General features: G+C 43.9%; 1 protein-coding gene across 9 annotated transcripts in view; it reads left to right on the plus strand.

Moving 5' to 3' along the window:
- LOC140384757 (liprin-alpha-1-like) overlaps positions 1–23,832 on the plus strand; it is a 227,329-nt gene that overhangs the window by 104,085 nt on the left and 99,412 nt on the right. For 8 of the 9 annotated variants that reach the window (XM_072466747.1, XM_072466744.1, XM_072466743.1 and 5 more), the window contains exons 4-12: positions 3,611–3,685; positions 4,439–4,546; positions 5,336–5,557; positions 7,393–7,539; positions 8,953–9,087; positions 12,347–12,430; positions 13,744–13,875; positions 20,670–20,732; positions 21,304–21,395. In XM_072466747.1, the coding sequence (XP_072322848.1) occupies positions 3,611–3,685; positions 4,439–4,546; positions 5,336–5,557; positions 7,393–7,539; positions 8,953–9,087; positions 12,347–12,430; positions 13,744–13,875; positions 20,670–20,732; positions 21,304–21,395 (1,058 nt within the window). Of the gene's footprint in view, positions 1–3,610; positions 3,686–4,438; positions 4,547–5,335; positions 5,558–7,392; positions 7,540–8,952; positions 9,088–11,948; positions 12,027–12,346; positions 12,431–13,743; positions 13,876–20,669; positions 20,733–21,303; positions 21,396–23,832 lie in introns of all 9 variants that reach the window. The other variant, XM_072466751.1, reaches the window with a different exon arrangement.

Below are 23,832 nucleotides of genomic sequence, written 5' to 3' on the forward strand. Positions count from 1 at the left end.
CCCCAGACAGGCTTCACCTGAAATTGACCTCTTGTTCCAGTTTTGGCAATCCTTTTGTAAGCATTTTCATTTCTCCACGCTCTCACCTTTGAGGCCCTCCTTAATTCCTATCTCTCAGGCCAAGCTGTCTTTTAAAAATTATTTCCCGGGATGTGGGTGGGGCTGACTCGGCCAACATTTGTTGCCCACCTTTGTTTCCCTTGAGAAGATGACGGTGAGCTGGCTTTTTAAACCGCTGCAGTCTGCCACCCACAGTGCTGTTAGGGAGGGACGTTACCCTATCAAATATTTCCTTTTTTCAGCCAGCAGCTGACTGATTATGCTGTCGTGAAACAATGTTTTTTTTCTTATTTGTACAAAGTATCTCTGCAAATGAAATATCTTTGCAAATGCAATCCAAACAATTACCATTCCATAAGTCTACTCTTGATCATCAGCAAATTGATGAAAGATGTCATCAACAACTGTCACGCAACACCTACACAGTAAAACACCTGCTTGCTGATGCAAGTTTGGTTTCTGCCAGAGCTACTTAACTCCTGACTTCATTATGGTATTGATGCAAACACGGATTAAAGCCTGCACTCCAGAGATGGGAGTGACTGTCCTTGACATCAAGGCAATACATCAAGCCCTGGCAGCACAGTGGCACAGTGGTTAGCACTGTTGCTTCACAACTCCAGGGTCCCTGGTTCGATTCCCGGCTTGCGTCACTGTCTGTGCGGAGTCTGCAAGTTCTCCCCGTGTCTGCGTGAGTTTCCTCCGGGTGCTCCGGTTTCCTCCCACAAGTCCTGGAAGACGTGCTGTTTGGTGAATTGGACATTCTGAATTCTCCCTCTGTGTTCCCGAACAAGCGTCGGAATGTGGTGACTAGGTGATTTTCACAGTAACTTCATTGCAATGTTAATGTGAGCCTACTTGTGACACTAATGAAGGTTATTATTATTATTTGACTGAGTGTGGCATCATGGAGCCCTAGCAAATTTGAAGTCAGTGAAATTGGGGAAAACTTGCCACCGGCTGGAGTCATAACCTAGCACAAAGGAAGATAGTTGTGGTTGTTGCATGCCACTGCACGGATATCACTGCAGGAGTTCCTTGGGGCAGATGCCTAGCCCAGTCAACTCCACCTGCTTCATCAAAGACCTTCCCTCCATCATGAAGTGAGAAGTGTGTATGAACGCTGATGTTCAATATCATTCTCAACTCCACAGATACTGAAGCATTCCATGTCAACATGCAGCAAGACCCAGACAGTATTCAGACTTGAGCTGACGGGTGGCGTGAATGTAACTTGCTACTCAAGTGCGAGGCAATGACTATCTCCAGCAAGAGAGAATCTAACCATCTCTCTTTGACATTCAGTGACATTGCCATTGCTAAATCTCTCACTATCAGCACGTTGACAATTACCAATGACCAGGAACTTAACTGGAGCAGCCATTAAATACTGTGACTGCAAGAGTAGGTTAGAGGCTGGGAATTCTGCTGCGCCTGACTCCAAAGCCTGTCCACCATCTACAAGGCGCAAGGGTATGATGGAATACTCTCACTTGCCTGGATAAGTGCATCTCCAGCAACTCAAAAGCTTGACACCATTCAGAAAAATGCGACCTGCTTGATTGGCATTCCATCTTAAATCTTAAACACTCACTTTCAATACCACTGGGTTCATGGGTTGTGGGCATCCCTGGCTGGGCCAGCATTTATTTGTCATCCCTGAGGACATTGCTGTGGGCCTGGAGTCACATGTAGTCCAGACCAGGTAAGGACAACAGATTTCCTTCCCTAATGGACATTAGTGAACCAAATGGGCTTTTACGACAATTGGCAATGGTTTCATGGCCATCATTAGACTTGTAATTCCAGATTTTTCTTGAATTCAAATATCACCATCTGCAGTGGTGGTATTCGAACCCAGATCCCCAGAGCATTCCCCTGGGTCTCTGGATTACTAGTCCAGTGACAATACCACTACGCCACTGCCTCTTGGTAGCGGCAGTGTGTAACATCTACAAGATACATTGCAGCAACTCAATAAGCCTCCTTTGATGGCATCTTCTCAAACCCTTGTCCTTTACTACCTCGAAGGATAAAGGGAACATCATCACCTGCAGGTGACCCTCCACACCGTGCGCCACCCTGACTTGGAACTGTACTGCCGTTCACTATTGCTGGACCAAAATCCTGAACTCCCTTCCTAATAGCACTGTGGGTGTACCTGTATGAGATGGACAACAGAGGCTCGAAAAGGCAGCTCACTTCCCCCCTCCACAAGGACCATTAGGGATAGCCAACAAATGCTGGCCTTGCCAACAATGTTCACACTCCAGGAAAGAAACATAGAGCTGTGAATCTTTGGAATTCTTTATTCCAAAGAGCTGGGTCTGCAGTCGTTCAGTATATTCATCACTGAGATTGATTCTTGGACATTGGAAGGAATTGGGATACAGGGATCAGGAAGGAAAATTGCAATGCGATCAATCAACTGTGATCTTACTAATATGCAGAGTATGCTTGAGCGGCTGTGTGCCCTACTCTTATTTCTTGTATAAATAGCAGTTCGATAAATAGCATTTTCATGTCTGTCTAGACAGGAAAGAGGTAATTGGGAATTGCCTGTACTTTCACTTTCAGACTTTCCCCCTCTTCCCCCTCACTGTCCCCAAACAGTTTTATAAATTTGGGAGAGTTGTTTTAGATAGATGATGGATGAATTGAGCAAACTTTGTGTAGGTCTGTAGAAAATGGCTTTAACCCAAAGGATTTCATATGCATTAGAAGTTCTTTGTGTGCCTTCAGTCAGTAATTTCTCATCCAGCAACAGATTGGAACACCATTGAATGTTTTTGATTTCAGTTTTGTATGTGCCTGTCAAAATTGGAGCTGAAATAAGTAAATTTGTTATTTGATTGGTAGTTGAAAAAGTTAATCACTAAAACCTGTTTCGAATATTCAATAGCAACCTGCATTTATAAAGGGTCTTTAATATAAAGAACATCCTTAAGTACTTCCCAGCGAAACCAATACTGAGCAGGAAGGAAGAGGTCACCAAAAGATTAGTCAAAGGGAGATGGATTTTGGAAATGATTTAAGGAGAGCAGAAATAGACAGTGCATTATTTTTATTGAGACATTGCACATTAGTGCGACCATAAATACGCAATGCAACTGTTCTAGCAAATGTTTCTGTGGAGTGAACAAATACAGAAAATCTACAAAAGCCCAGAAATAGAGGAATGGAGTTTTCTATATGGAGGGATTTAATGATCAGGATGGAGATTTATAATGTTTTGCGCCGGGGGTGGGGAAGTGCCATTTAGCAGTCAGAACGAGGTAATGGGCGGGTAGGACTTGGTGTTAGACAGTGTTGGTTCAAGAGTTTTAGACTAGTCGAACTTGAAGGGTGTAACTCAGACTGACTTGGAGAAACTGTTATAAGTAATCTGTCGTATAACTATTTTAAATTTCTCTGTGAACTTAGTAAATGTCCATGTTGTCTTACCCAGGAAACAACTTCAGAAATGTATGATTAATCCAATTAGAATTTAAAACTATATTTTGCAAGTTGAATGCTAACTTGTCCAATGTATTTTGTTGCTGTTTTCTAGGTACGAGAGCGGTTACGAGTAGCACTAGAAAGAGTTAGTGCTTTAGAAGAAGAAATAGTAGTTAGAGAGAGAGAGGTAGGTATTTATGTTGAGTTTTCCTGAAATTATCTGTTAAACTATATTGGCAACAATTTTTTTGCATTACAGTTTAGAATGTAGTAAAGTGTACAAGTTTGTGGAGCTGTGCAGTCATAATCACCTAGAAGGATGAGAGCAGCAGACGTGGGAGAACGCTACCACCTGAAGTTCTCTCCAGGTCTTATACCATCCTAACCTGAAACTAGATTGCCAGCCTTTCACAGTCGTTGGGACAAAATCCTGGAGCACACTACTAATGGTACAGTGTGTGTATCCGACCCCACCTGCATTGCAGCAGTTTAAGTGGCTAAATACCACCAGGGCAATAGCAATAAGGGACAGATAATAAATGCTGGCCTTGCCACGATACTCAAATCCAAAGAGTCTAAGAAAAATATGCGTTTTGCAATGGGAAGGTATTTGAGTGATTACTGAGCTTTCAGTTTCTCTCTCTGTTGAATTAAATTCTAAATTCAGCATGGGGTCACCCATGTATTGGAATGATCATTGCAATGAGCTCATTTCTGTTTTCAAGTTCAGATCTTGGAAATGCTGCAAGATCTTGAGCCGAGCCCTTGAGAATAAAATGTTTGACGATATCACCATCAAGCAAGATGCACAATTGCCAAGCTTTCCGACCACTACTGTGACAACTAATGTATTCATAGCAGAAAGCTTTATTTTGGATGTATTGAATTTTGAGAAGGTACTTGTTTCGCGTAACTAATTTTACTTTATAATTTGTTTCAGATTTCCATATTTAAAGAGCAAAATACACCTACTTTGAAGAAAGGAGGAACAGATTCACTAGAGGATGGAAATAGTGATGGAGATAATATACCAAGCACAAATGGCATGGTATAGTTTTCAAACATAGATTTATATGCCTCATTTTGTATTTGCATTCTTTCGTTAACCATATCATGAAATAATAAATACGTGGGATTAATTTGAAGATTGTAATTTAATTGGTATGAGGAAATGATCTCTTGTACTCCAGGACTGAGGTGGAATAGTTTATAATTACGGTTCAAAGCCCGAGGTTATATTACAGGTATGTCTGGCATCATGGAATAATGTGCTTGTGAATAATAAATACTTCTGGTGTGCAAAGGGGCTAGTGACATGCAAAGATATGTTTAACCACCAGGTGCAAACAAGTAAGATGTGAGCTGATTGATGGAGAGAGATGGGGCAGAATAGGGATGAGAATAAAAAGCTAGTATGTAGCCTGTTCTTCAAACATTTGTAATTCCACGCAGCACTTAATGCATAGATTAACTATCACTAAGTTTGTGTCAAGACTATGCAACTTGAGTAACTCTCCCTCCAGACAGAGGAATATATTCAGACCCAGTTTTTCGTTTGGATCCGGGAACTCTTGACAGCAGCCATATTTATGACACCACATTCAAGACGAGACCATTTGAGATTTGAATCAAATCATCTATTCACTGTCCTTGAGGTGTTCTACACATGATCAGGAACACTGAAGCTCCACAATGCACTCGGCAGTTATCTGTCACTTTGTATTATTTCTACATATACTTGTATAATGACCTGTTTAGCATTTTCGTAGGTGGGGAATTCGTATCAGCTTTCTTCTTTAAAAGGTTACATTTCTGTGCCATTACATTTTTTTAACAGAGATTTTCTAATTGTTCCATAAACCATGATGAAGATTCGATTAAAGTAATAGAGCTTCAGGAGACGATAGATAAACAAAACAAGGAGCAGGGGCAGTTAAAGGATCGACTGGCTGTTCTCTCTAGTAGGGTGTCAGAGCTTGAAGAGGATCTGGATACAGCCCGTAAAGACTTAATTAAGTCTGAGGAAATGAACACTAAACTTCAGCGGGATTTGCGTGAGGTAAAATTACTAAGATAAAGTTATTTAAAGAAGCTATGTGACTTACCCAGCTCAAACATAATGTACTTGTATGGATATTTGCAAAATTTGAAAATTATTAAAGAATAACATTACTGCATTGACAAAATAAGTAACTAGTTGTTATAAATTCCACCCGTTGTAACTATTTAACAAACTGACAACCCAACCTTGCTTAACCATCCAGTGTTGAATCCATTTGGGTGGAAATCAGGAATAGTAAGGCAAAAAAATCACTGATAGGAGTAGTCTATAGGCCACCAAATAGTAACATTATGGTGGGGCAGGCAATAAACAAAGAAATAACTGATGCATGTAGACATGGTACAGCAGTTATCATGGGGGATTTTAATCTACATGTCGATTGGTTTAACCAGGTCAGTCAAGGCATCCTTGAGGAGGAGTTTATAGAATGTATCCGCGATAGTTTCCTAGAACAGTATGTAATGGAACCTACGAGGGAACAAGCGGTCCTAGATCTGGTCCTGTGTAATGAGACAGGATTGATTAATGATCTCATAGTTAGGGATCCTCTCGGAAGGAGCGATCACGATATGGTGGAATTTAAAATACAGATGGAGGGTGAGAAGGTAAAATCAAACACTCGTGTTTTGTGCTTAAACAAAGGAGATTACAATGGGATGAGAAAAGAACTAGCTACAGTAGACTGGGAGCAAAGACAGGTGATTCAGAAGGCAAATGGAATTTTGTCCTTCATTGCTAGAGGGATGGAGTTTAAGACTAGGGAGGTTATGCTGCAATTGTATAAGCTGTTAGTGAGGCCACACCTGGAGTATTGTGTTCAGTTTGGTCTCCTTACTTGAGAAAGGAAGTACTGGCACTGGATGGTATGCAGAGGAGATTCACTAGGTTAATCCCAGAGCTGAAGGGGTTGGATTACGAGGAGAGGTTGAGTAGACGGTGACTGTACTCGTTGGAATTTAGAAGGATGCGGGAGATCTTATAGAAACATATAAAATTATGAAGGGAATAGATAGGATAGATGCAGGCAGGTTGCTTCCACTGGTGGGTGAAAGCAGAACTAGGGGGCATAACCTCAAAGTAAGGGGAAGTAGATTTAGGACTGAGTTTAGGAGGAACCTCTTCACCCAAAGGGTTGTGAATCTATGGAATTCCTTGCCCAGTGAAGCAGTAGACGCTCCTTCATTAAATGTTTTTAAGATGAAGATAGATAGTTTTTTGAAGAATAAAGGGATCAAGGGTTATGGTGGTCGGGCCAGAAAGTGGAGCTGAGTCCACAAAAGTTCAGCCATGATCTCATTGAATGGTGGAGCAGGCTCGAGGGGCCAGATGCCCTACTCCTGCTCCTAGTTCTTATGTTGGCTTTGGCCTCTTGCCACTGGACGGAGTGTTAGCAAATTCTTTAGTTGAGCTACTGGATGGGTAGCATATTATAGTGTGTTGTAAAGGTGAATGCGATGTTAGCCGTGAAATATTGACCATCCATAGAATGCTCCACGATTCATTATGAAGTTATGGCAATAATTATGGGGCCCATATTTGGTTGGAGGGGAGAGAAGATGAGAGGAGAGCGCACTGGGCTCATAAGAATTGAGGAAAACCAATGAACACTGTCATATTGATATTTGCATAGCAGCTTTAACAGACCTTAATTTAAAGCAAAATCTAATTTTTTTTGTGATTTTTTTTTTTTTGGTGAGGAAAAAAAGAAAGGAATAAGTCTGACAGAAGTTCATTCTAGATACTGATTGTTGTTTTTGTCCGAGGGGATTCGGGAATGGTAAGGGTGATGAGCAAGCAATGATTGTTCCTCATGTATGTTCCAATCACAATAGGCCATGGCCCAGAAAGATGATATGGAGGAAAGAATAACAACTCTTGAAAAACGCTACCTCAATGCACAACGTGAATCCACATCTGTACATGATCTCAATGATAAACTTGAAAATGAACTGGCCAATAAAGATGCTTTGTACATACAGGTACTTGTATAAGTCGAAAATGAAATGTTGTCAGATTACACTGTTATGCTTGTATCCACCTGTTTGGAATAAAACATTTGAGGGAAGGCCAAATGTTCAGGAACAGTGCCAGTACATGTTGTTTTTTTAACAAATATGGCTGTGTATGTAAAAACATTAATTGTAGACGGAAAGTGATGAGTTTGCATATTTGAAATTCAAACACCTTTGTCCATTACTGAATGTTTTTTTCCACTGTCGGGTGCTTTCGTGGTTATATTGAAGAATTTTCCTTTATCATGGGATTAGTTGAATGCACAGAATTTTGATAGTAATTTAAAACTGCTTCATTTAATTATAGTCAAGAGTGATATTGCAGTAACAAAATGAAGCACAATTAGCTATATAATTTTAATTTAAACATGGGTCGAAGATTAAAAAGAAAACCAGAGATAAAACAAAACAATAGGGCATTTACCCCCGATCTGTCAGAATCAATAAGGATGAAAAAAAGGTCATCCTGAGGGGTTGTAAAAGGATACATAGCTGAAATGCTTATATTTTCAGAAGCTGTTGAGCAGTTTCTATGTTTGGAAATTATAGGTGCTCCGAGAAATAGTGAACTGCAACTCGGTCTGATCTCTGGCACGTTTGCACTTTAACTGCTAGACAAGTGGAATTAGCCATAAAATCACTTAATATTCCAGTGCAAGTTTAACCCTTGGAAGACTTCGTAACGTTTTTGAAATAAAATAGTTTGTGATGCTGTATATTTAATTTGTCACACCGTCAGTGTAATTCACTCTTCTGAGCCCGATTTTAATTCTGAGCTGAGCTTCAGATACAGCAACAAATGCGTAACTCCTTTATCCTACACTTTCTTCCTGTTTTGAATAAAGGTTGATGGTGCATTAGAGGAGTTAACTGTATTCAAGCATTGTGAGGAAGCCCCATTTTAATTTGTGTGGGGAGAAGATAATTCTACCTCTAAATAAGTGTATTTGGATGTAGGGGGAAGCAGCTGATCCATAGCAAAGCGGTGGCTAGGGCACAAAGTTCTTTGAATAGAGCCGTGGAATCTTTTTACACCTACCAGAGTGGGTAACGGAGGTTGGTTTAATAAGTTGATTTAAATGTTCTGACAATCCTTCGGTACTGCTGAAGCTCCAGCCTGGATTATGTGCTTAAACCCGACATGGAGCTTGAAACCCCAACCTCCTGACTCAGATGAGAATGCCACCCTTGAGCAAGGTTGAGGCATGTTGACGTGCCATTTACCTGGTATATTGCACACTCCGTTCTTTGTCTACCTCAGCATTTAGGCTTTGTCCAATCGAAATTGAAGTGACCTAGTATAATGCTGCAAGAAAAATAAATGAATTTATTCTGAAGTTGAGATGGCTAAATGTTAATTCTTTAAAATTAAAAATGTAGTGTGAAGAGAAGAATCGTCATTTGCAAGAACGATTGGAATTAGCTGAACAAAAGCTACAGCAAACTCTCAGAAAGGCAGAAACACTACCAGAAGTAGAAGCGGAGTTGGCACAGAGGGTGGCAGCTCTTACAAAGGTAGGACGTTAAATCTCCAGTGGTCTCTATGCTAATGCATTATGTTTAGGTCATAGAATGGATGTGAATCAAAAAGCAGAATAATCTCCGAAAGAAAATGGCCTTTTTTAAGCAGCATTTTATAAACAGGATGATCGTTTTGTAAATACAGTTTTCAACCTGTTGTACACAATTGATGAGTAATAAAGTGATGACTAATGAAGTTTGAAAATTCAAATTCTAGGAGCTGTGTTTAAATAAAAATAACTGCATTTCTGAAGTCACAACCAATCTAGTCTGTCCTAAGGTGTGCGACTCAATTCCTTAGAATTCACTGCTGGTGGGAACATAGACTCTAATATGGTTAGTAGAGGATGTGAGCTGCTTGATACATAGATGCAAAAGGATATTTCCATTTGAGATTTGTAAAATGCTCTGCCCAAAGTTTAAGTTGTAAACTTGGCTGTTGGACCCTGAAGCTCTGATATTACTGTTCAAGAACCAATTTCACAAATCAGTACATTTGCTTCTAGATTTCTTTGCAAGTGGTGCTGAAGACCAGCCACTAGCATAAGCATCACTATTTGTCCACCCCAAAATGAAGATGGGAAAAGCAATCTCTTTATTTGTTTATGTAAATATCTTTAATAAAGTATTTACATTTGAGCAGAAGTGAGTTTAGGGGAGCTGTCCTATCAAGATACATAGCGATGCAGCAAAATAACGGATGGATTTAGGGAGTGACATGGCTGAACACAAATATAGATTTTTCCATTACTTCCCCCACCCATCCATCTCTAACCGATAATGATCTCTCTTAAAATTATTGACCTGGAACTGATTGTACTTGTGCCCTTAGCTTACACCTTTTAAGGGTAGGTTAATGCCGGGTCTCTGATGGTGACGATACATGTGTGCTACAGCATTGAGATAGCAAAGCAGAACTTCATTCCATATAAAAGCAAATTACTGCGGATGCTGGATCTGAAACCAAAGAGAAAATGCTGGAAAATCTCAGCAGATCTGGCAGCATCTATAGGGAGAGGAATGGTTTAGATGGTGGTGGGGAATTAGATGGTTGAAATGGTAATGAAAGTAAACAATATAAATCCATCATATATGTTCGAAAAGGAAGATCTTTCTTTATTTTAATGTATATGGGACTGAGCTACTGTATATGGGAAAACCTAAAACTTGCAAGTCCAGTCAGCTGATGGCAGAGTCCGATGGAAACTGAGCATATCAAAATAAATCCTGAACATCTATAAATTGACACATTTCAGCACTTTCAGCTATTGGGCTACACAATATTTTGATGTCCTATATAAAAACATTCTGATAATTGGTTTTCCATGAACTTAATTTAAGGGTATGTAGAACAGAGTTCAGACCAAACATACATCCAGGAAGGGGTGGGGAAGGTACTTGAACTTGAGAGAAGAGAAGCCACTTAAACAGTCTTGTCTAAATGTGCACGTTCGTTAAGTAAGGAAATCTAATTCAGTTACAGAAAGGAGGCTAATGACTACGGCAGTAATGGGTTTAAAAGGCAGTCCAGTTGGCCAAACTAAAAGCAAATTACTGCAGATGCTGGAAACGTGAAATAAAATCAAAGTGATGGAAAAACTCAGCAAGAGCAAAATACTGTGGATGCCTTGAAGAGGAATCAGCCGTTAAATGTGTTTCTCTCTCCACAGATGCTGCCAGACCTTTTTCCAGCATTTCCTGATTTTATTTCAGTTGGCCAAACCTTATTTACAGGAAACAAGAGTGATGGATAAAGTTGGCTTCTTATCCAGAACAGAAACCGAGGGTGCAGAAGCACAATAACGATAGAATTTGGTCTCAGCGCACATAATTAAAGCAGAGAGACAATGTCTTGCGTGAAATTGGATCAGGCTGTTTTTGGGCAGTTGGGACAGGTGCCTAAAGCAGGCATTAGGCCCCTTAATGACACATCCAAGAATCCCTCCATGAAACCAGATTGCCCAAAGTGGAACAAGCATTGGGATTGCTACGACAGTTTTGCTGGACAGTGAAGTGCCTCGGTAGATAACTTAATATAATATTTTAAAAACTAAATTGATATGTTTTCGGCAAGCATGTTGCTGGCTCCACAACACCCCTGATGACCATTGCCTGCCACAGTCTGCTTCCACGTTGTTGTCCCCTCCTCCCCTACTTACTTAGGACCCAAACTCTTATTCAGTTGCGCAAGCTGCCAGTGGAGGCGCAGCAGGTGCCTGCAGTTCGCTGCAAGTATTTAGATAAGACCCAAAAACTAATTTGGCACAATCTTAAGGCTTTGGGGGGCAGGAAACAATTCCTGCATCCATTTAGTGCTTGAAGGCTGGCCTGAACAGTGCGGACAATCTGCTAAGTGTGGCGGACATGAGCGAGATTCCCACCTGTGTTGAAGTTCAAAGTTTTTATGTGTGTGTAATTTGAAGGTTTGCTATGATTACAGTATTGAATATTCATTATATTTGAATATTTTTTGATTAGAGTTAACTACAATTATTTTTGTTTAATATTTTTCTGTAATGGTCAAATACTTTGCAACAAAATCTTTTTTAAATGGACAATTGCCTTGATGAGTATATATAAAGTTTGTATAATCAGAACCTTAATTTAGAGAAATGAGCCAGCCTGTTAATGCGTATGCATCTTTCCTTTTCAAGATTGTTTCCATGTATTCTCTCTCTTGATATGTATATATTTACGTCCAAGTACTCTTCCATTTCATACAGCAAAGCATTTTTGGATAAACTAATTGTACCTTTTCATATCAAAATTCATCTGCATCCATTTTCCCTACTCGTATCGTAGTCTTAACAATAGTAACCTTTCTGCTGTTTCCTGTACCTTTTTGCCTTTCTTAGTCCGATCCTTCCCTTTCTTCTGAAGATTCTACTCTTATGGAAGCTAAAGTGGTGGAACTGAGCTCCATGCTTAGGAAGGTAGAATATGCAATGTTCCGGTCACTGTGCTATGCTTGCAACTTATTGCCTTCTGCAAACAGTGGCAGTTGAAGCCTTGATCCCATAGGCTGAGCTTGCCGAGCATCAAAGCTTCAAATGTGCACCCAGCAATTTAAAGCACCATTCAGCATCTGTCTTATCTTTCATCAAGTGCCGCTTACACCAGGCTTTTGTGACACCACTGGCTGAAGCGTAACACTAAGTGGATCCGAGCTCCTCGGAAGACTTGCAATTTTCATAAATTTATTATTTCAAGGATCAATCTTTGCAAATTTTAACAGTTTTTATTTATTTGTCAGGCTGAAGAAAGGCATGGAAACATTGAAGAAAGGTTACGGCAGTTGGAGGCACAGCTTGAAGAAAAGAATCAAGAATTGCAACGAGTATGTTGATTGGGGTTTCCACGTTATGATTTATAGACACTAAAATTATAAATCTGCTGAAACTCCAAATACTGAATCTTGTGCAGTTTGTACTATAGTGTATGGATTCTGTTGCATCAAGAAATACACTGTAAACTTTCAACTTAAAAAAAAAACGTGAAATCTGCTATTTCCCACCTTTTTGAGAAGACTGAAAATTAATTTAAGCCCCCAACCAAGATGTGGCAGATGGGAGGTTATGTCACAGTGCTGACGGTGTGACTGTATTGCATTGTTGTCATCCCTGTATTGGTCGTGTTCCCAAAACTTTTCAAAATGAGCTATATGCTTTTATTTTTTTCAAACACAAATTTCAGGTGCTGCTCATTTCTCGTACTGCTCATGGTAAAATTGAAAGAATAACATTTATAAACTGACATTCTCTCTCTCTCTCTCTCTCTCTCTCTCTCTCTCTCTCTCTCTCTCTCTCTCTCTCTCTCTCTCTCTCTTACCTGCACCCCCCCACCCCCCCCCCCCCCCCCCTCCCCCACATTCCCCAAACAACCCCAAGCCTGTCTGCCAGACACATCGAATGACTGAAAAGCGGTAATAAGCCTCTTGAATTAGTCTGTAGCATAATGCCTTTTGTGGAGATGGCTTCTGGCCGTTGGGTGCCAGGAGTGCCCTGTATTCACCACTTAAGCATCACTCTGCTTATGTCTGATGAAAGGTTTTGTGGTTTTATTTTCAAGTTGTTGGTAGAATTGCAATATTTGTTGTTCAACTAACAAAACCAAGAACATTTTTAACCAAACTGCAGAAATCTATTTGTCCCTCGTCACAGATACTTTCCTAGCTCTGATTTTCATGCTAGAAGCTGTACCCCCTGTCTTGTTTATACATCTTAAGATTTAATCTTTCTTTAATAACAGATTCATTTAAACTTTCAATCAAACTTGACAAGTTTCACAAACTTTGGGTTCCTCATTAAAATGGCCCTGCTGGGAACATTTTCATTGGACTATATACTGTAAATGTCCTAGACTTGTAATATTTCATTAGCTTGTCACTAAACTTGATTCTTTTCTATATGTGCCGGATATCAATTTGTTATAAAATCTTTGGATATGACGCACTACAAGTGTGCTTAATATTACCAGGTGGTGTAAAGTTTGTATTCAATGGGCACGCATATGTTGTAAAATAAAAATAAGCATGCACTTTGTTGAAAATTATTTTTTAATCTTCTGTGTAGTGCCTAAGAGCCATTTGGATAGTCGCTATCTTAGTTTTGGTATGTTGTTATTTAATCAGCCCATCTATTTATTTAAAAGGCTCGACAGAGGGAAAAGATGAACGAAGAACACAATAAGCGTTTATCAGACACGGTAGATAAACTCCTTTCAGAGTCCAATGAAAGACTTCAGCTTCATCTAAAGGAAAGGATGGCTGCATTAGAGGAAAAGGTAGTCCATTTTATAAAAAAACACAATTATCATATCCTCTTCGATGATGTACCTTGCTTGTTTTTAGCAAAGTTTGGCTTCAAGTCAGAGGGCTGTTGTTCAGATACCAACTAGACTTGGTATGCATTGGCTCCTTATGATTACATGTTTTGGGGATCCTATCGTATGATTCTATTATGACAATGGCAAAACCAGAGTGATGCATTGTTCAAAATCATCAAGAAGTATTTGTATGTTCATAGAGGGAAGAGAACTAGATCAGGTGCAATAATTCAAATATTTAGAATATCTACAGATGGAAGATGCAACAGGAAATAAGAACAAGGATAGCAGTGGGAGGGGCCATATTTGGTAAGAGGTGGTTACTGAACGGTTAACTGCATAAACAGCTCAAAGAAGCAGCTTGATTTGGAGTGTTGCTTTGCATGAATATAGGGCTGTTTAGCACTGGGGCTGTTTAGCACAGGCGAAATCGCTGGCTTTGAAAGCAGACCAAGGCAGGCCAGCAGCACGGTTCAATTCCCGTACCAGCCTCCCCGAACAGGCACCGGAATGTGGCGACTAGGGGCTTTTCACAGTAACTTCATTTGAAACCGACTTGTGACAATAAGCGATTTTCATTTCATTCATTCATTCAGTATGAGATTTGACCCTTACAGAAAGAGGAGACTAGCTTGTTAAATAGCTTGGAAATAATGTTTGGAGAATAGAAAAGGATCAGTTGGATAGAAAAAATAATGACGTACTGTGGAGAGTGAACAAACAAAGGCATTTGCTGAATGTAATCAGGAACAGTGTCTGGGTAGGGCACACCTTGAGGAAGCTGACTTTTAAAAGATGTTAAAGAGGGAAGATTCAAATGAAAACGATGAAGGAAGAGAGTATCAATGCTGGGTGGCTTGAAAATTGAAGGAAGTTATTGACAAATGAAAATACTGGCAAAGGATGCAGAGACTGGCAAGAATTATTATGAGCCTGCCTACCTTCAGGCAGACTGCACATGATATTTTTTTTAAAAATATATATATTTATTAAAGTTTTTAACAATTTTTCTCCCTTACAAACAATAACCGCCCCCCCCTCCCCCCGTAACAAAAAGAAAACGAGAAATCGCGCGGAGCAAGATATATACATGGCAAAGTAGTATATTTACATAGCTTTGTACACTGGCTCTCCCCCGTACGTGCCAGTTTCCCCGACTCTTCATGTTATCTCTTGCTCATCCACCCCCAGGTTGCTGCTGCTGCTGACCGACCTTCCTCTAACGCTCCGCGAGATAGTCTAGGAACGGTTGCCACCGCCTGAAGAACCCCTACGCAGACCCTCTCAAGGCGAACTTAATCCTCTCCAACTTTATGAACCCAGCCATATCGTTTATCCAGGCCGCCACACTGGGGGGGCTTCGCCTCCTTCCACATTAGCAAGATCCTTCGCCGGGCTACTAGGGACGCAAAGGCCAGAATACCGGCCTCTCTTGCCTCCTGCACTCCCGGTTCGTCCACTACTCCGAATATTGCTAGCCCCCAGCTTGGCTTGACCCGGACCATCACCACCTGAGATATTGCTTCCGCCACTCCTCTCCAGAACCCCTCCAGTGCCTGGCATGACCAAAACATATGGACATGGTTCGCCGGGCTCCCTGAGCACCTTCCACATCTGTCCTCTACCCCAAAGAACCTGCTCAACCTCGCCCCCGTCAAGTGAGCTCTGTGAACCACCTTAAATTGTATCAGGCTGAGCCTGGCACACGAGGAGGAGGAATTAACCCTACCCAGGGCATCAGCCCACAGACCTTCCTCGATCTCCTCCCCAGCTCCTCCTCCCATTTACCCGTCAACTCTTCTACCAGCGCTTCCCCCTCTTCTTGCATCTCCTGGTGTATTGCCGACACCTTGCCCTCCCCGACCCATGCACCCGAGATCACCCTGTCTTGAATTTCTTGTGCCGGGAGCAACGGGAATTCCCTCACCTGTCTCCTCACAAAATCCCTCACCTGCATATATCTAAAGGCATTTCCCGGGGGTAACTCGAACTTCTCCTCCAGTGCCCCTAAGCTCGCAAACGTCCCGTCAATGAACAGGACCCCCATTCTTCTAATCCCCGCCCGATGCCAGCTCTGGAACCCCCCCATCTCCATCCTCTTCCATGCCGCCCCCTCTCCCTCCATAACCCACTTGCGGATCATCGCCACATTTGCTGCCCAGTAGTAGCTCCCTAGATTTGGCAGTGCCAACCCTCCTCGGTCCCTACTGCGTTCCAGGAACCCTCTCCTTACCCTCGGGGTCTTATTCACCCACACAAACCCCACTCCATACTCTCTTAAGAAAGGCCTTGGTGATCACGATGGGGAGGCACTGAAACAGAAACAGAAACCTCAGGAGGACCACCATTTTGACTGACTGCACTCTACCCGCCAGCGAGAGCGGTAACGTCCCATCTTTTGAAGTCCCCCTCCATTTGCTCCACCAATCTCGTCAGGTTCAGTTCATGTAGTGCCCCCCAACTCCTGGCTATCTGGACCCCAGATACCGAAAGCTCACCTCCGCCCTCCTCAGCGGTAGGTCCCCTATCCCTCTTTCCTGGTCCCCTGCCTGTAATACAAAGAGCTCACTCTTCCCTACATTGAGCTTATAGCCCGAAAACTCCCTTAGTGTCTACATGACCTCCACCATCCCCTCCATTGGGTCCGCCACGTACAGCAACAGGTCATCCGCATATAGCGACACCCGATGCTCTTCTCCCCCTCGGACCACCCCCCTCCATTTATTAGACTCCCTCAATGACATGGCCAATGGTTCGATCGCCAATGCGAACAACGGGGGGGGACAGGGGGGGCACCCCTGTCTCATCCCTCGGTACAGTCGAAAGTACTCCGACCTCCGCCGGTTCATCACTACACTCGCCACCGGGGCTCTGTAAAGGAGCTTAACCCAACTAATAAACCCTCCCCCAAACCCAAACCTACGCAGCGCCTCCCAGAGGTACTCCCACTCTACTCGGTCAAAGGCCTTCTCCGCGTCCATAGCTGCCACTATCTCCGCCTCTCCCTCCTGCGATAGCATCATCATCACATTTAAAAGCCGCCGCACGTTTGTGTTTAATTGCCTGCCCTTTACAAATCCCGTCTGGTCTTCATGATCACCCCCGGGACACAGTCCTCGATCCTCGTGGCCAGCACTTTTGCCAGCAACTTTGCACCCACATTGAGGAGCGAGATCGGCCTGTACGATCCACATTGCAGTGGGTCCTTGTCCCGCTTTAAGATCAAAGAAATTGTCGCTTCCGACATTGTCGGGGGCAGGGTCCCCTCCTCTCTTGCCTCGTTAAAGGTCCTCACTAGTAATGGGGCCAACAGGTCTACATACTTCCTGTTGAACTCCACCGGGAACCCGTCCAGTCCCGGGGCCTTCCCCGCCTGCATACTCCCCAAACCCTTGCTCAGCTCCTCCAACCCAATTGGTGCCCCCAAGCCAGCCACCTCCTGCTCTTTCACCCTCGGCAATCTCAGTTGGTCTAGGAATCGTCTCATCCCCTCTTCCCCTGCTGGGGGCTGGGATCTGTACAGCTCTTCATAGAAGGCCTTGAATACCTCGTTTATTTTTGTCGCACTCCAAACCGTGGCTCCCGCTCCATCCTTGACTCCCCCTATTTCCCTCGCTGCCATCCTCTTACGGAGCTGGTGTGCCAGCATCCGACTAGCCTTTTCCCCATACTCGTAGATCGCCCCCTGCGCTTTCCTCCACTGTGCCTCCGCCTTCCCTGTGGTCAACAGGTCAAACTCCGTCTGGAGCCGTCGTCTTTCCCCAAGTAATCTTTCCTCCGGGGCCTCTGCGTATCTCCTGTCCACTCTCAAAATCTCCCCCACTAACCTCTCCCTTTCCATGCCCTCTGTTGTCTCCCTATGAGCCTTGATGGAGATTAGCTCTCCCTAATCACCGCCTTCAACGCCTCCCATACCACCCCCACCCGCACCTCCCTGTTGTCATTGGCCTCCAAGTACCTTCCGATACACCCCCTCACCTTCCCACGCACCACCTCGTCCGCCAGCAGTCCCACATCCAGCCGCCACAGCGGTGTTGGTCCCTCTCCTCTCCCAGCGCCAGTTCCACCCAGTGTGGGGCATGGTCCGAAACGGCTATGGCTGAATACTCCGTCCCCTCCACCCTCTGGATGAATGCCCTGCCCAGAACAAAAAAATCTATCCGGGAGTAGGCTTTGTGTACATGGGCGAAGAAAGAAAATTCCCTGGCCTGCGGCCTTGCAAACTGCCATGGGTCCACTCCCCCCATCTGATCCATAAACCCCCTAGGTACCTTGGCTGCCGCCGGCCTCTTTCCAGTCCTTGATTTGGAGCGGTCCAGTGCTGGATCCAACACTGTATTGAAGTCCCCTCCCATTATCAGGCCTCCTATCTCCAGGTCCGGAATGCGCCCCAAAATGCGCTTCATAAATCCTGCATCATCCCAGTTCAGGGCGTATACGTTTACCAACACCACTATTACATATCGCCCTCCATTGTCCACTACAATAGTCTTGGCCTCCAATAACATTTGTTTTCCCACCAATATTGCCACCCCTCTATTCTTCGCGTCCAGTCCCGAGTGGAATATCTGTTCTACCCATCCCTTTCTTAACCTGATCTGGTCCGCCACCTTCAGGTCTGTCTCTTGGAGCCTGACCACGTCTGCCTTCAGTCCCTTTAAGTGCGCGAACACTCGAGCTCTCTTCACCGGCCCATTCATCTCCTTTTCTGGGCCAGTCCCGTGTCCACGCCTCTCTCACCCTCCAGTCCCCCAGACGGGGGACCCCCGTCCCGACCACCTCTTCTATGTCCCATTCCCTTTCGGCCAGTGCAGCAGCAACCCTTTTTCCCCCCTTTCCCTCCCCCCCCCCCCCCTCCCCCCGCTAGACCCCTGTCTAGCTTTTTTGCTCCCCCCATGTCACTCCCGTAAGTCAGCTGACACCTGCTGACCCTGGCTAACCCCGCTATCCCATTGACCTCCCCGTGTGTGGAGTTCCCCCTCCCACCTTTCTTCCCGTGCGCCGGAAAAACAAAAAACCCCGCGCTTTCCAAAGCCCGCTCCACCCCCTCTGGCGCAGCTCCTGTCGCGGCCTTGTCTCTCTCCCCCAGCCCATGTAACATTTCCTGCACGTGATTGTGATTGACCCCCTATATACAACAACCATCACACACCAAACCTCAAATATCCGACCCTCAGTTAGGGTCCAACTTTTCTGTTCGTATAAATGTCCACGCCTCTTCAGGCGTTTCAAAGTAGTAGTGTTGGCCTTTGTATGTGACCCACAGTCGCGCTGGCTGCAGCATTCCGAATTTCACTTCTTTCCGGTGCAACACCGCTTTGGCCTGATTGAAACCCGCTCTCCGCTTTGCAACCTCCGTGCTCCAGTCCGGGTATATTCGGATCTCTGCATTGTCCCACTTACTGCTCCGCTCCTTCTTGGCCCATTTCAGGATCCACTCTCTGTCCGTGAACTGGTGGAACCTCACCACCATCGCCCTTGGCGGCTTATTTGCCTGGGGCCTCCTCGCCAGCACCCGGTGTGCCCCGTCCAACTCCAGCGGCCTCGAAGGGGCCTCCTTGCCCATCATCGCCCCGAGCATCGTGCTCGCGTATGCACCGGCCCCCTCCTCTCCTTCAGGGAGACCCAGGATCCGCAGATTCTTTCTCCTCGACCTGTTCTCCAGGTCTTCGAGTCTTCCTGCCCACCTCCTGTGTAGCGCCTCGTTCTGCTCCACTCTCACCACCAGGCCCGAGATCTCGTCCTCGTTCTGACCAACTCTTTTTTGTACCTCCTGGATCTGAACCTCGTGGGCCTTCTGGGTGATCCCTCGTCCTTCGATTGCCGAAAGCATAGGCGCCAGCATTTCCTTGCGCATCTCCTCGAAGCAGTGCTTAATAAACTCCTGCAGCTCCACTTTGTCTCTGGCCGCCACCATTTTGTCTTTTCCCCCCGGTTTTTCCCGTTGCTCCAATGCCACTTTTGTGGCCGTTACACTTCGAGTCCGTTTCATAAAGGTTGGACGGGGACCTCCCTCTTATCTTCCCCACGGGTTGGTATCAAAAAAAGTTCCGTTGGGGCTCTTCTAACCAGCCCGAAAGTCCGTGGTAGCGGGAGCTGCCGAATCGTGCGGCTCAGCTCCGCATAGCTGCAACCGGAAGTCGCACATGATATTTATTAGAGAGGAAAATTGGTATAAAGGACTATCTCACTGAATCCACTAACAGCTGTGATGAAACATGTTGCTCAGTCTTATCCTGTCTTATGGCTGATTAACAATATGCAGGCGGAAAGACATGAACCCTTTAGGAGGTAAAATGATTGATTTAGATAGGGGAGCAGAGAACTGCAAAAAAAATCCCTCCATTCTTCTGCACAGTAGTACAGTGGTTAGCACTGTTGCTTCACAGCACGGTCCCAGGTTCGACTCCTGGTTTGGCTCACTGTGCAGAGTCTGCATGTTCTCCCTGTGTCTGCGTGAGTTTCCTCCAGGTGCTCCAGTTTCCTCCCACAAGTCCCAAAAGACTTGTTACGTGAATTGGACATTCTGGATTCTCCCTCCGCGTACCTGAACAGGCGACTAGGGGCTTTTCATTGCAGTGTTAATGTAAGCCTACTTGTGACAAAGATTATTATTATTATTAGTAGTAGTGTCATCTATTTGGCATTATGTAAAACATTAATTAGATTTTTTAATTGAAGTACCTGTTTTAAATTTCACACCGTAATGTAGAACTATCTGGCATAACCTGTTCTGCAAAATATTATTTCAGAATTCCCTTATTCGAGAACTTGAAAACACAAAGCAGCTAATTGAAGAAACGCACCATGAAAAGGTAGGTTTCAATGTAAAGATATTATTTCTCATAATTTATTGCATTCGTACCATTAGATTTGTTTCAGCTCTTTGCCTTCTTATTGTCTTGAAGCGCACTTTGAAATTAAAAGCTAATGTAGGCTGATCAATGCTGTCCGTGACTCAGCATTTTATCTCGAAAGTGGAGCTTTCCTTTTAAAACCAGTTCTTTACACCTGTCATTTACAACCTGTGTCCAATCCTTTAACACCGTTAAACTAGCATATTCAAAGTGTAGTTCAGGACTTGCCTTTTTGAAACCAAACTCGTATTGTACCTGGTGCAGCTTCAGATAGTGAATGATTTTGTGGAAATATTTGCTCTAATGCAGGAGTTGATCATAAATCAAACATGATCTTAAATTATACAAATAAAAACTGAACGGTAATAAGTTTTTAATGTTGTACTTCAGGTGCATAAAGGTAATTAGAGTCGAGCTTTGATTGTATTGGGGCTGTCAATTGATCGCTCCAGAAGAATTCCACTGTGGCTTATAATATTCCAAATGTTGTCAACTCTGCATGTTTTTCAATCATGTTTGAATATTTTAGGATAAATTATTGGTTGAGATTGAAAACTCACGAGCTGAGAATGATCAGTGGAGAGTGAAAGCTGCTACTTTTGGAGACCCTCTACATCATAGGTATTATACAAAAAATACTATTTTGTCCATCAATTTGCACAAAAATTGTTAGTTGTATCTTTGTTCCATAGTTTGTACTGTAATCTTTTTGCATTTACACCTTAGCTTCTTTTGATCAAAGCAGTGCAAAGTAATGGGCTATAACTTCTGAGTTCCAAGGCATTATGCCTGGGAAACTTGCCATGGACAATTGCCCTGAACTGGGAGTGGTCCGAAATCTGGTTTCAAATGCAAAATTCGGATGGTTCGTACTCTGTTACATCAATACCTGCCCAGAAAAAGTTACAAGAATTAAAACCACTTCTCCCTTCTGGTTAGATATTGTACAGGAACACAGCAGTTTTCTCCCCCACACACTCACCATCTCCAAAGGACTTGATCTGACCCTTCCCCACCCCCACCCTAAACTGGCCAATGACTATCAGACTGGATATACATCCCACCCCAAATTCTAACCAATTACTTCGGTACAGAGGGATCTGGTTGCCCTTGTGCATGAATTTTCAGATACTTTTCAGATTGTTTCATGACTGATCTCATCGCAGCCCTGTCTCTACCTTCCTGCCTGCTCCACATAACAGTTCATCCTGCTCAAAATTAAAAACCTGTCTGTCTTCTCAAATTTGTTTAGTGTTCTGGTGTCCACTGTATTCTGGGATTGGGAATTCCACAGTATGCAGGTGCAGCAATGGGAATTCCACAGTATGCAGGTGCAGCAGTGGGAATTCCACAGTATGCAGGTGCAGCAATGGGAATTCCACAGGATGCAGGTGCAGCAATGGGAATTCCACAGTATGCAGGTGCAGCAATGGGAATTCCACAGGATGCAGGTGCAGCAGTGGGAATTCCACAGGATGCAGGTGCAGCAGTGGGAATTCCACAGTATGCAGGTGCAGCAGTGGGAATTCCACAGTATGCAGGTGCAGCAGTGGGAATTCCACAGTATGCAGGTGCAGCAGTGGGAATTCCACAGTATGCAGGTGCAGCAATGGGAATCGGGAAAGCTCTCCGCTGGTTTCAGTCATGCCAAGGACAAAGGAAGATTGGTGTGGTTGTTTGAGGTCAACCATCATGGTCCCAGGGCATAACTTCAGGGGGCCTTCAGGGTAGCATCCTAGGCCCAACCACCTTCAGCTGCTTCATTAATGACCTTTCTTCCATCATAAGGTCATAAGTGGAGATGTTCGCTTATGATTGCTTGATGTTTAGCACCATTTGTGACTCCTTGGATAATGAAGCCGTCCTTGTCCAAATGCAGCAAGACCTGGACAATATCCAGGCTGATAAATGGCAAGTAACATTCATACCACACGAGTGCCAGGCAATGACCATCGTCCCTTGACATTCACTTGCATTGCCACCACTGAATCCACCACTATCAACGTCCTGGTGGTTATCATTTGACGAGCAACTGAACTGGACAAGCCATATAAATGCTGTGGCTATGAGAGCAGGTCAAAGGCCAGGAATCCTGTGCTGGGTAAAGATTCCCAGTAGCCTGTCGGCCATCTACAGAACACAAGCTAGGATTGTGATTGAATACTTTCCAATTGCCTTAATGAGTGCAGCTCCAACAACACTCAAAGCTCTACACCATACAGGACAAAGCAGTCTGCTTGATTGCTACCCCTTCCACAAAGGTTCACTCAATCCACCACTGGCAAGGTAGCAGCAATGTGTACCATGAACAAGATGCACTGCAGGAACTCGCCCAAAGTCACAACCGCTACCACCTAGAAGGATAAGGGTAGGAGACAAATGGGGCACCAGAACCTGGATGTTTCCCTCCAAGCCATACACCATCCTGACTTGGAATTATATCGCCATTCCTTCACTGTCACTGGGTCAAAATCCTGGAACTACCTCTCGAGCAAAACAGTGGTTGTACCTGCACCACATGGATGTCAGTGATTCACGAGGGAAGCTCAGCACTACCACCCTCAGCAATTGGGGATGGGCAATAAATGCTGGCCTAGCTCACAAAGCCCACATCCCATGAATTAATTAAAATAAAACATTCAAAGGGCAATGCCAGTGACCCTGGCCCTTCTGAAAAAGTCTCCAACTCGGAGTCAAAGTCAGAAAATTCGGATGAGTCTGACTTCACTTACCTGGATAATTACCCAGGAAATATTAGATGGAAAAATCGTAATCTCCTGGGCAACTATACAACCCATCACCCAGTACCTCTCACTGACCACCGCCACCACCTGACTGCACCACCCCCTCCGATTAACCTGATTAGCCCTTGCCTGATCTCTCAGCCAGCCTGCCACCCACTTTCCTCACCTTCACTCCATAGCTTTTCAAAGAGGTTTTGGGACATTTAAGCTCTTTACCAGGATACAGCAAATAGTGTCATAATAAAAGGAGTGTGTCTTGTCTTCCCTTGACGAGCCAGCACTGCAAAGAAGCAATTCCATTTCCGGTTGCTCCA

This window comes from Scyliorhinus torazame, chromosome 10 (assembly GCF_047496885.1).
Source record: "Scyliorhinus torazame isolate Kashiwa2021f chromosome 10, sScyTor2.1, whole genome shotgun sequence".
Taxonomy (NCBI): domain Eukaryota; kingdom Metazoa; phylum Chordata; class Chondrichthyes; order Carcharhiniformes; family Scyliorhinidae; genus Scyliorhinus; species Scyliorhinus torazame.